This window comes from Pectinophora gossypiella, chromosome 12, assembly GCF_024362695.1.
Source record: "Pectinophora gossypiella chromosome 12, ilPecGoss1.1, whole genome shotgun sequence".
Lineage (NCBI taxonomy): Eukaryota > Metazoa > Arthropoda > Insecta > Lepidoptera > Gelechiidae > Pectinophora > Pectinophora gossypiella.
Window position 1 is genome coordinate 9,597,000 of NC_065415.1, and position 12,545 is coordinate 9,609,544.

General features: G+C 35.7%; 3 protein-coding genes across 9 annotated transcripts; 2 read left to right on the top strand and 1 right to left on the bottom strand.

Annotated features, from left to right (window-relative positions):
• Positions 1–1,967: 1,967 nt before the first annotated feature.
• LOC126371346 (DNA fragmentation factor subunit alpha-like) lies at positions 1,968–5,213 on the top strand. 3 transcript variants are annotated; one of them, XM_050016654.1, is made up of 3 exons: positions 1,968–2,117; positions 2,419–2,916; positions 3,083–5,213. In XM_050016654.1, exons 2-3 carry the CDS (start codon positions 2,438–2,440, stop codon positions 3,195–3,197), a joined length of 594 nt encoding a protein of 197 aa, XP_049872611.1. In that variant the 5' UTR covers positions 1,968–2,117; positions 2,419–2,437; the 3' UTR covers positions 3,198–5,213. The 3 variants fall into 3 exon arrangements, with proteins under 3 accessions (XP_049872611.1, XP_049872610.1, XP_049872612.1); XM_050016655.1 differs by lacking the exon at positions 1,968–2,117 and adding an exon at positions 2,271–2,319; XM_050016653.1 differs by lacking the exon at positions 1,968–2,117 and having other exon boundaries at positions 2,253–2,916.
• Positions 5,214–5,341: 128 nt separating this feature from the next.
• Positions 5,342–6,140, bottom strand: LOC126371376 (guanine nucleotide-binding protein subunit gamma-1). Its single transcript, XM_050016683.1, has 2 exons — positions 6,073–6,140; positions 5,342–5,993 (listed from the first exon to the last, which is right to left on the bottom strand). Exon 2 carries the CDS (start codon positions 5,899–5,901, stop codon positions 5,689–5,691), a length of 213 nt encoding a protein of 70 aa, XP_049872640.1. The 5' UTR covers positions 5,902–5,993; positions 6,073–6,140; the 3' UTR covers positions 5,342–5,688.
• A 932-nt stretch (positions 6,141–7,072) lies between these two features.
• LOC126371370 (uncharacterized) lies at positions 7,073–12,175 on the top strand. 5 transcript variants are annotated; one of them, XR_007567000.1, is made up of 3 exons: positions 7,073–7,165; positions 10,865–10,991; positions 11,977–12,175. XR_007567000.1 is itself a non-coding variant. In XM_050016678.1 (3 exons), exons 1-3 carry the CDS (start codon positions 10,566–10,568, stop codon positions 12,072–12,074), a joined length of 312 nt encoding a protein of 103 aa, XP_049872635.1. In that variant the 5' UTR covers positions 10,443–10,565; the 3' UTR covers positions 12,075–12,175. The 5 variants fall into 5 exon arrangements, 1 of the variants encoding a protein (XP_049872635.1); XR_007567001.1 differs by having other exon boundaries at positions 7,090–7,160; XR_007566999.1 differs by lacking the exon at positions 7,073–7,165 and adding an exon at positions 10,128–10,436.
• The last annotated feature ends 370 nt before the right edge of the window (positions 12,176–12,545 follow it).

Here is a 12,545-nt window from a genome sequence, read left to right on the forward strand (position 1 = left end):
GTAAGTACAAGTGAGTACTTTTCAGAAAGATATACCCAGGTGTAACCGATTCAGGCGCATAACTTTCGAACGGATATGATTAGAAAATAATTACGAAATTGTTTTGTTTCCAACAATAATCTATTTTGAGTCGTTGAGCCAACAGCAGCGAAGTAGGAAATAACTTTGATTAATTCGATTTGTATGGATCAAATAGTCTTAAGCCTAAAACTTCAGTTATTGTATTAATATATAGTAGTTGGATATTGGTTAGCATAAGTACCTAAATTTGACGGTGATCCATAGTACAGTTGATAATACGAATATTTGATATTAAAAAAATAGCTATAATTTTATTCGTTACTGAAACAATTAAATATTTAATACGGATGTTCGAATGTTTTGCAAAACACTGCTTCTACCTTACTTAAATATAGCTACGATAGAATTTTAAATAGCAGGAAGTCCATATTATTTGGATGCCTATTCAAATATACCTATTGCAGTGCGACTAATAAAACCATTGGGTAATATCAACTCTATATTATGAACTATCGTCAACTTTAGTTAAATACGCCACCGAATCTCCGACCTATAGTTATTAGTCAAACCCTGTTATTAATTAGCTTATTCAATTAAAAAAGTACGTATAAACATCGTTGTCTGCCTACAGGTACGGCACATTGCAAATTGCATTCTCGAAGAGACAGCTTAGGGGCTGAAGAAGGGGGTAGGGGGTGCTATTGATCTCGCCCGTCGCGCCACGCTCTGACCGGGTGTGACCCGTCCGCCCTTGCCTGACTCGTCCTGGTGTACCCGGCCGACTGACACTGATCCCTCCTTCACATAGTTTAAGGTCTTTTTAGATATTTATTCAAATGTGTGGAGTACCTAAGTCCCACTCCTCAGCTACGTTTAAGTCCCATATAATGAGGAGCGAGCCTATTGCCAATACGTAACCATTTGGGAAAAAAGGACTTTGTGTTATTTATTTTCTGAACATACACTTTAGGTTTACCCCACATTCGCCCTTCGACGTTACATTTGAATCCCAGTTCACCTACTCTCTATGTAGATGCTATAAGTATCTACTTTTTACTTCAGCGCTATGATAGATCAGCATAATTTATATTATCAATAACGGTAACTAGTATGAATGGTAGAATATCGGACGTTGCCTAATAAATCACAAAGTAAGTCGTCCTATACCTATATAAGTATACTGCTGTGTTGTCTACTGAATATTGATAATATGAATTTTGTAGTTTGTTATTTTTAGGAAAGGTCAAGTCCGCCGTATAATAGTAACATCTGTTACGTAAACAAGCGGCTGAGCGCGGCCACCAACTACGCCAACCAAATATAATAATCCCGGATGAAAATAGAATCTGAACATCCCCGGCGACATCTCAAGATGACTCTTATAAATAATGGTAGGTAAGTATGTAAATATACGTATTTACTATTGACTATATGTATTGGCGATATAGCTACTTAAATTGTATAGATAAATAGTGCTTATCGCCAGAAAAAGCTGCTGGTTAACAATAAGACCGCGCCTCTTTAATTTTGTTCAATTTGTAATCCTGTGTCGTACCTATGTTCCTTCTGTGTGTGTATGTAATAAAATATTGTGTATGCCTATTCATTATTTAATTAAGTAGCTTTTATACAGTTACTTTCCATAAAATATATGTATTTAAATAAGTGTAGGGTGTTTTCAATGTGCCACGAGTATAAAATAATATTAAGTACTTATTAAACCTTATCATAAATATGATCACGTAAAATATTAACTTAGTTTAAATATAAAGATTTAAAGGTTTTGTGAATTCTTATTATATAAAAAAAAACCTTTTATTCCTTAGCTCTATTCATAGGATATCGTCTGTTCCGCTGGGGGCCATTATTCAACAAAGTACAAATAGGTACGATATTAAATTCAGTGAATAGATGGCCAGCAGGCTGTGCCCGCAGACAAGCGCGTATGTCTAGTTAGTCCCCGGCGACGGCACCGCACGCGGGCGCGCGGCGAGACGCGGCCGCGACCACCCACCACATCACATTCAGCACTACTCTCGTAGAAGATAGCCGTCTGTCTCTTCGCGCGGTTGCTATTGCCAAAACGGTTCATTTTTGTAAGAAATTTATTTAATTAATTTGATTTTATAAATACTAATTGTTGTAAACTTTTGCAAAGTAGGTATACATTATAAATTACCCTCCTTTTTATTCTGGCAATATTTTGTTATTTTTTTTCAGTTATGCATTCTATTTGTGGCAACAATTTGAAAACGTCAAATTATTGAGTTTTGAGTTGCAAGAAAGAAATCTATTGTGGTAATTTGTGAGAAAATCCCAAATATTTAATAGTTCTCTTTTAGAAATTGTGTATTTATTATTGTTACTATCTCAGTTATTTACATGGTTGCTTGTTAGTACACAGAATTACAAAACAATGGAGAACGATATCAACAAACCGTACAAGATATGTGATATGAATCGAGACAAAAAGAAAGGAATTGTGGCTTCATCACTGGAGGATTTACTCTCCAAAGTGCCAGAAAAGCTCGGATTGCCTTCAGAAAACCTGACAGTGGTTTTAGAGTGCGATGGAACGGAGGTTGACGATGAGGAGTACTTCTCAACCTTAGACCCTGATACTTCGTTGATGATACTACACGGTAATGAGAAGTGGACTCCGAATATGCCTAAGTGTCAAGTGTCGCTGGACCAGACGGATGACGTCGCGCTGGGAGAGAAGGGTCAAGTGGCCAACCTGGTGGGACGACTACAACACAACCTATGCCACATTTCGTTACTGGGTGGGCAGGACTTGGAGCTCTTGTCGGACATGGACCCCGATAGTCTCGCCGATATTGTAACTGACAGAGATAACAGAATAATTTTGGAACACATCAAGGAAGCCTCTGGAAGGTGAGCATTTTTATTGTCAAAAAAAGTTTTTTAAATATGCATCTAGTGTAGTAAGTAGAATATATCAAGATTTGGTTTAAAATATAACAAAACTTAGATGTATCATATTGACTTATTGACAAAAGCCATTATTCAGTTGATATTAAATTTTGTTTATTTCTTACAGAATATTATTAGAGAAGCGTCAAGCACAGGATGCAATGGAGCTTCTTAAGCTGTACCACCAGAGTGTAGCTAACGGGACAGAAGATGTATCACCACCAAAACAGGAGAGAGTTTAGAAGATTTGCCGGACATCCACCAACTTACTCAAGTAACCCTCGATTTATTTTTAAGGAATGGTACATCTCAAAAGTTTACAAAGAATTTTATCTGCTTACCCTCCTGAGTTAGTGATGGGAAGGATAAAATATTTAATACATAGGTTGATAAGCCAGGTTTACTACCTGTATAGTCTGATACTGTGGTATTCAACCTTGCATCTTCCAGTATTTTATTCAGGGGTAAGTTTTGTACAAGATATTTGAACACCAAATAAATGGGGCCTTTTTTCTATAGAATTGAAGTAATTATTGCTTTTATTGCATTTTGAATATAAGTAGTCAGCAATTTATCGGCCCATAGTAACTGCAAAGTTCAATGTGTACTATAGGTAGAAGAGATAAATGTGATCTAGCAGTTTGTAACTAATCATTCATATTATCATGAGGATTGTTTTAGTGAATCCTTAGTTAATCTTTAGATATGTTGTAAAAAATTTAAACAAGGACATACCAGAAGAATGTAAGTCATAGTTGCTAGATGTAAGACGCTATTCTTATGAATATGAGCTGAAATTGAAAGTTAGGTAACCATAATGATATTCTAAACATTGTATGTAGGACATATTTAGTCATGTGTAATTAAAGTAATATTGTAATCACCATGTCATTTACAGTTTATATTAATCAGCACAAATAATTAGTGATATTTTGTCAGTGATTGGTAATGGGTAATGTTATTTTATCAGCTCTACTCTAAGATGGAATGGTATGTGGTCAGTTGTGGGTTTTTAATCAATCATGGTTGCATTTGTGCCAATCACTAACTTTATTGTATAACTCATAATCATCAAACTTATGATATTGATAGTGGATCTGACAATAGATATGCTAGCAATAGTGTTATGGTCATTGATTTTCCTTTTTGTAAACTTTTGAGAGACAATTTGCCACAAGGTTGATAATCAACATCAATTTAAAAGACTGATAGTTGGTAAATTTTCTTTTTTATATAGTTTTACCCCTAGAATAAGATTTATTCATTTAAAATCCAAATTTGCTCAAACAACTTACGAATAACGAATAGGTTTTCCTGTTTAGTTTCACTGCCGTAAGTCGGGACATGTTATTGTTTAGGGAATGAACGTACTGCCATGTGGGGTGGACAGTGTGGGAATTGATGGGATGATCTTATATATACATGTTTTATTGCACTGCAAGCTGTTATGAGTGACTTTTGTATGTGCATTCTTTTTGATAAACAAATTGTTTATGTATATGGATGTGGGGGTGAATGTGATCAAATGAGTTGTATAAACTTTATTCTTTGCCAAAATATTAGATAAGGATGCTCCATTACTTACTTATTGTACAACAAAGAGCCATTATTTATCAGTAAACATGACAAATACTAGAGCCTTGCCTTCCTTATAAACAATCTGGAGTTCTTCTAAAACTTCTTTATTACTAACTGCAATATCTCTCAAAAAACAATTTAGCTTATATAATCTATACTAAAATTAGAGTAAGTAGGTGTGTATACCCATTATAATTGTATACTGTAGTACCTAGTTTCATATAATGTGCAATATGTATGCAATGTTAGTATTTTCCAAGAAGCCAAGCATTCCACTGTCAGTGATGAGTGGTGAGTAATGAGGTAATTTGTGATCTAGTAATTTTTAAATTGTTTGTTTGTTCAAGTGTAAAAATTTGATTTGATATTGTTATTACATAATATTCAATGCTTGCAATGTAGAAATTCTCTTTATGCCACATTGACTAGCTTGTTTCTTTGTATGCAAAGTAAAAGTCAAAAAGCTTAACAATAGAACAAGTGTATGAGGTATTCCAAGAAGCCTGGTGTTGTGTGTATAGGTTTCCATTTTGAGAAGAATGCATATTGTCTTATGAATACTATAGGTTTAGTATATGGAATCTGAGTTTGTAAAACATAATTCCTAATAGTGGAATTGGTATGTAGCCCTTAACATTTATTTATTGTGCACGAATAAAATATACCTACTTAAATAAAAATGTATATTTTATTTTATATTATTATTATTGCATTTTATATCAAGTATTAGGGTTAGGGTAATGAACTTACACTCTTATGTATTAGGCCATGGGAACAGTTTTTTAAAAAGTATATTGAAATAATGAAATAGTATAAGTTATAATATTTTAATGACAGAAACACAATGACAATTGTAATAATGTTATATTTAAATAGATTTTTATAATTAGCTAAACAATCCCCACTTTCTTAAGTTTAAAAATAAAATGCAAGCTGTCATATTTTTACTGCACAATTCCTATTATGATATTGATATACATTTTGAGGTATTTTTCTCTTGAACACTGATAAGTTTGAACGGACACTGAATATAAATCTGATGTCAAATTAAATAATTTACATAACAAATTGTGCTATATAATAGATATTAAATGCTACACAAAGACCTTAATTTTGTTAGACACAAGGAAACGGTGAAGAATAGAGTTGCTTGAGTTACAGAACGGTGCAAGAACTCTTTTCCCGGAAGGGATTCACTTTTTGACTGGAGAAGCCAACGAGCAGGCAGTCCTCTTGTTCGTGCTCGTTAATATATTTCACGATGTCTGCCACCGCTACAGACACCGGAATGCGCTTGATGGCGGCTTCCCTTCGTAACTGTTCCGTGACAGCACGCTGCTGCTGCAACGTCGATACCATCATATCCATAACGGCGGTGTCTGATAGGCCTATGTTGGAAGCAAAATTAAACACTGGAAAATCCGAAACAGGGCGTAGCCTTGCACTGATGGATGGTCTACCTGGAAATAAGAAACAGACTATACAAATTCAATTACACCCACTTATCGGGTTTAAACAATACTGTGGTGTGGTACGTACAGTTAAACACTGTTGACTTATTCGAATATAAATCAAGGATATAAAGTAAAAACGCAGTTTCCTTTTTTTTTTTTTTTTTTTTTTTTCTCTTTGGCGTCATGCGACTTGCATATTTGCCATTTAAATGTAGATTTGAATTAGTGTTGCCGCTCGATAGTGCCATATCGATAGTTTTCGATCGAACTATCGATAGTTTACCAAAAAACGATAGTATCGATAATTAATCGATAGTATCGATAGTATCGATAGTATCGATAGCTCTTTTTTGGCGATACTATTGATAAGCAACGATAGTATCGATACTATCGATAGTATCGATAGTTAAAAGATGAAAAACTATCGATAGTATCGATACTATCGATAGTATCGATAGTTGAAAAACAAAAAACTATCAATACTATCGATACTATCGATAGTATCGCTCTTCGATATTACGCAAGCTATCGATACTATCGATAGTATCGATACTATCGATAGTTTTGTATGATCGATAGTGACCTTAATTTCGATAGTACTGTAAAAAAAATCCTATCGACTCCACTTAACAGTGTTTTTTTAAATTTAGAGAATTGCCTACTTCAAAACCAAATATCCACTGCAAAAACACCCACGAAATATAAAATATATTAAATACGAGCTTTAAATGGTGTGAATTGTTCCACACAATGCTACATTCAATACTATCGAAATTAAGGTCACTATCGATCGTACAAAACTATCGATAGTATCGATACTATCGATAGTATCGATAGCTTGCGCAATATCGAAGAGCGATACTATCGATAGTATCGATAGTATTGATAGTTTTTTGTTTTTCAACTATCGATACTATCGATAGTATCGATACTATCGTTGCTTATCAATAGTATTGCCAAAAAAGAGCTATCGATACTATCGATACTATCGATAGTATCGATACTATCGATAGGCCTATCGATTGGGTACATGATTTTGGCTGTTTACTATCGATAGTAAAACTATCGATTTTTCGGCAACACTAATTTGAATGTAGAGGATAAAGACTTAGGAAACGTTTATGGAGATAGGAATTTGGATAGGAACGAAATTTTGAAATAAAGGATCATAAGGTAAGGTAAGGAATATCAATATACTTACACATATAAAAAGGTATAAAATAAACATATATTTAACTATAATTTTATATTATTTACTTGAATAAATGTGGCTAACAACTTATATATTTGAGGATCATTAGAAGCAAGTAGGACCGAAATAGATGTAGGAAGAGGGACTTTTTGTAATAAAAGATTTTTAAAAAGAAGGGAGTTGTCATGTAGAGGGCAAGCCAGAAAAATGTGGTTAACATGACCAGTATCCAAACCACATTCACAGTCGCCACTTGATATAACGCCAATCTTTGCAAGGAAAGATGCACAGCATGTATGACCGAGCCTCATACGTATGAGACAGGACGTTGCTCTCTTGCCAACTTTAACCCGGAAGAACCAAGGCTTGCTTAAAATAATTGGTTGAATTGATGAATAAAATTTACCTTTGGTCTGAGAACTCACTGCCCATTCATCCCCCCAATATTCATGAAGATATAAGCTAGGTAAATTAACTAAATCATGGGTGTAGTTTTTATATGTAAATAAGTCACCACTATCCACAGCCTCTTTAGCAAGAAGGTCGGCTTTAATATTGCCAGGTATTTTGCTGTGTCCAGGGATCCAACAAAAAGAAACTGAATACCCTAGGCGAATACATTTATACAGTGACCTTCGTATATCTATAATAATTGGAAATATTATTTTAGTTCTGAATGGAAATTTTAATAAAGCCTGAAGACTGCTTCTAGCATCTGAAAAAACTACCGTGTTCTTAAGTTTCATGGTTATAATGTAATCTATTGCTTTAAAAAGACCTAAGCATTCCCCAGTAAAAACAGACGTTTCTGGTGGCATTTTAATTTTCTGAATTATATTATACTGAGCATGGTACACTCCCACACCAACATTTCCTGATGACGAGAGCTTTGATGCATCCGTGTATATATGATGAGCATGAGGCCATTGTAAATCTTTTGTAAGACAGAACATGGCACTTACACTAGGATCACTTCTAATAAAGCCCAAATTTAGGGATACATCAGGGGATAGAACTAAAGGTTCGAATTCGTCACAAAACAAAGGATGTGCAGGCTGTCTGTGAGTGGGGGCTTGAAGATATATAAACTTTTGAAAACTTTTAACAAGACATGGGATAGGTTTGTGGGACCAATAAGGGGAAGAAAGTGTAAGATCAAACAGTAACTGGAGTTTCTGGTAAAGAGGGTGGTCGATAAGTTGAAAAGACCGAAATATAAACTTATCACATAAGTATTGACGCCTTAAATGCAAAGGAGGGTCGGAACATTCTATTTGTAAGCAGTTAGTTGGGCTGGATCTCATGGCACCACAAATCAATCTCAGAGATTTGTACTGAATGGAATCCAGGTTCTGAAAAGATTCTACGCTACCTGGCACAAGAATGAAGGTACCATAGTCTATTATGCTCCTGATTAATGCATTATATAATAACTTAAGCGAATAAGGGTGCGCACCCCACCAAACTCCTGCAAGGCATCGAAGAATATTAAAATTACGATCACATTTACCGGTAACGTATTCGATATGATGTTTACCCGATAATTTATCGTCAAGAATGACGCCAAGGAACTTTGCTGAAGTTTTTACTGGGATAGGATTATTATTAAATGCAACAGTTACAGGAGGGATCATTAATCGTCTTGTAAACACAACTACAGAGCTTTTAGGAGAAGAAACATCTAGGCCATTTAAATCCAACCAAACCTTAAGCAAATCAAGAGACCGACATAAGGCTGAAGAGGCATTCTGAATAGATTTGTCAGAACAGTACAACAGGAGGTCGTCTGCATATTGAAGAATACTCACATTATCATCTAGGGAAGATTCTAGATCTGAACTATAAACATTATACAACAAAGGGCTGAGTACCGACCCCTGTGGGAGACCTTTCCAGACTAATCGTGACAAAAAATGCTCGTCATCCGTAAAAAACTGAATACAACGCTCAGAGAGCATATTTATGATAAATGAAGAAAGCATGGAAGGTACATTAAAAGCCAATAATTTCTTATATAGTATAGATAAAACTACATTGTCGTAAGCTGCAGTAATGTCCAGAAAAGCTGCTACGACGGACTGGTTAGAAGAGAATGCCAGTCGTATATCAGTGACAAAAATAGCTATACTGTCCATTGTACTTTTACCTTTTCTGAAGCCGTACTGACTTCTACTAAGTAAACCTTTGCTCTCCATAAACCATTCTAATCTATTTTTAACCAGATGTTCAGTAATTTTAATTAAGACCGATGACAGAGCAATAGGACGATAAGATGAAGCAAGGGTAGGATCCTTATTAGGTTTCAGAATAGGAAACACTTCTTGAACTCTCCATGCAGGGGGTATATTACCGGATAGCATAAAACTATTAATTAGGTTAAGCAAATAACCTAAAGCATCATCACCTAGATTAGCTACAAATGAATATGGTATTCCATCAACGCCAGGAGCTGAATCCTTCACATTTGATAAGACGCCTTTCATTTCATGGAGAGAAAAGGGGCTATTTAGTCCAGTACGATCATCGACAGCTGGTGAAATCATTATAAACTCTGAAACATAAGGAGGAGCTAGGGTATCAATAAATTTATGGGTCAAATTCTGAGGAAGAGCAGAAGGAGAGGATTCCTTGAAAGCACCCCTGAATCTTCTTATATTCGCCCAAACTTCAGATGGGCTAACATCTGGGCAAATTGATAGGCAAAAAGATCTCCATCCATCAAATTTTTTTTGTTTAAACATTTTTTTACAAGCTTCGATATTTTCAGTTACTTTATTAAAGTTTTCATCTGTTGAACATTCAAAATATAACTTTTCAGCTTCTTTACGTTTTCTAGCAGCCTCTGTACATTCACTGTCCCACCAAGGTGGAGAAGGTATTCCACAGCCTACTTTTTTCATCGGAAAAAGTTCATTAGCTGTCTCTATAAACGCTCCGGCAAATGTCTCTGCACAAAAGGTTTCATTTCCAGGTGTTACAGGAGGAAAACAACAAATTTTACTTTCCATTCGAGATTTAAAAGTATTCCAGTCGGCATTCAATAATCTATATTTCAAACGAATCCGTTTTCGAACAGTTTCGTGTTGAAAAGGCAGAGTGATAATAAGACTATAATGATCACTTCCAAAAGTGTATTTAAGGGCTTCCCAAGAAAGATATGGAGCAAGATTTGGGGTGCAAATTGATAAGTCTGGAGCACTCTTTCCCTGTGAAGGAGAGGTGCGACGGGTAGGTGAACCAGTATTAAGGATACAAAGGTTAAGTGTGTCCAACATATTGTAAACAGTGTTACCATTTGTATTGGATAAAGAACTTCCCCACGACACATGCTGGGCATTGAAGTCCCCTAACACTATAAAGGGTTTAGGAAGTGAGGAAAGAATATTATGTACCTCATTATATATCTGAGAAGAGGGATGTGGAATATAAATAGAAACAAAACAGATATTTTTGATAATTGCAGCTACAACAGAGTAATCATTTCTATGATTGATTTGTTTATGTGTAAAGGAAGTGGGATGCTTTATTAATAAAGCAACACCATTAAATCCATCAGGTCTATCCTCTCGAATGCAAGAGTAGCCTGAAATTTTAAAATTATAACTTGGCTTGAGCCAAGTTTCTTGTAATGCTATAATTAGAGGTTTGTACTTGTTAACTAAAAATAATAAATCTTGTTTTTTAGGAATTACGCTCCTGCAGTTCCACTGGAGAACTTTGGAATTTAGGTCCATTATGGAGTGTTTTAGAGATTTGTGCAAGAGAATCAATGAGAGCTGCGTTGGACGGTGGAATTAAGTTTGACTGCGAAAGTAAGTTTAATAGGGCTATAATAAGTTCAGAAATCGGAATATTAGAAGGATCATTGACTGTTTCTTGATATTTCAGAGCAGTTCCATTAGCAGATGCAGGCAAATCATACTCTCTAACCAGTTCCCTATGACTCTGAATGTCATAGCCTTTTGTAGCCCTGGGAGGAGCTTTTCTTGTTTGAAGAACAGTTTTTTTATAAGAGACTTTAGAAGGGGACTTAGCTGCTTGGGAAGGCGATGTTAAAAGTGGGACATTATCTGGGACATGATGGGATGAAAGAAGTGCCTCAGCATATGAGATCTTTGTTATGGCCGGATGAGTCTTTAAAGCTTCCGCATAAGAGATGCATGACTTTGCCATGGTCTCTTTTATAGCACGTTGGCGCTCATACTCCAAACACTTTCTATCTGTAGCCTGATGGTTGCCATTACATAAGCAACACTTGACATCTTCTTCATGAACTGAGCAGGTATCTCCATTGTGGCCCTGACCACACTTAAAGCATCTAGGTTGCGAGCGGCACTGGGTTTTCACATGGCCATAGCGACAACAACTAAAACATTGTACGGTTGGATAAATGTAAAGATCGACAGGGAGAGCTGTATAACACATGAAGACCCTTTTTGGTAAAATCTGACCATCAAAGGTCAGTACTACAGATTCTGTTGGTTTAAATTCCACCTTGGAATTAATAATGACTTTCCTATTCAACCGCCTTACTTTCAGAATAGGACCGCAGCCTATAGAGACTGTCGTATTCTCCTTCACTTCTTCTTCACTCCATTCAGCAGGTACTCCACGAACCACACCCATTCGAATTACTGAGAATGTAGGGATAAAAGCTTTATACTTTGAGGAGTCTAAAATAGGGTTTTCAAGAAAAGAGTTTGCATCTTCATACTTTTTGAAAGAGAGAGATACTCTGTTCCTTCCAATTCGTTTTAAGCTTCCATCCACTATACCTGTAACTTTGTTTTGTTTCAGGAATCGACCTAAAGACACAGGATGCAAAGAAACCCCATCATCAGGCGATGTCAGCTTATGCTGGATGTGTAACGTGTAAGGAGCTGCATCAGAACTAATATAAGTCCTCCGAGCAATTTGAGACTGTGGAGAGTGGTTGTCAGCGACAGTTGAAATATTTTGTGACGCAACAGTTTCATTAAATAAAGGCAAAGAGATATTCTGAGTTTGGTTTTCATCAAGAGATTGGGATGCAGGCTGGATATTAGATTCAGTTTCAGATAGACATTGGCAATCAGATAGCTTCTTCTCATGACCCTTCCTTCTTTTTTTATTGCAATGTTTGCACATTTTAGAGCGTGAAACGCGCTTTCGTTTTTTCCCCTGAACTAAAGAACCATCAGTATCCATACTTGCTTCTTCATTCGTTGAAGCAACATTAGAGATTGTAACATAACTTGCAACAACAGGAGGCGTTCCCCCAGGATCCTCGGGCGGGTCCATGGCGGGAAAATTATAAAAAGAACTACTTACCAATAACTCGTTGATATTTACACTATACACAATATAAATAAAAAATAATTAATATA

What these genes read in the sequence shown, in the direction of transcription:
- LOC126371346 (XM_050016654.1), top strand. Translation starts at nt 2,438, where the DNA reads ATGGAGAACGATATCAACAAACCGTACAAGATATGTGATATGAATCGA. An exon ending in ATCAAGGAAGCCTCTGGAAG is followed by an intron (nt 2,917 to 3,082) that starts GTGAGCATTTTT and finishes TATTTCTTACAG; the next exon opens with AATATTATTAGAGAAGCGTC.
- LOC126371376 (XM_050016683.1), bottom strand. Translation starts at nt 5,901, where the DNA reads ATGGATATGATGGTATCGACGTTGCAGCAGCAGCGTGCTGTCACGGAA.
- LOC126371370 (XM_050016678.1), top strand. Translation starts at nt 10,566, where the DNA reads ATGTACCTCATTATATATCTGAGAAGAGGGATGTGGAATATAAATAGA. An exon ending in ATAATTGCAGCTACAACAGA is followed by an intron (nt 10,653 to 10,864) that starts GTAATCATTTCT and finishes CTTGTTTTTTAG; the next exon opens with GAATTACGCTCCTGCAGTTC. An exon ending in AATTAAGTTTGACTGCGAAA is followed by an intron (nt 10,992 to 11,976) that starts GTAAGTTTAATA and finishes GTTTTGTTTCAG; the next exon opens with GAATCGACCTAAAGACACAG.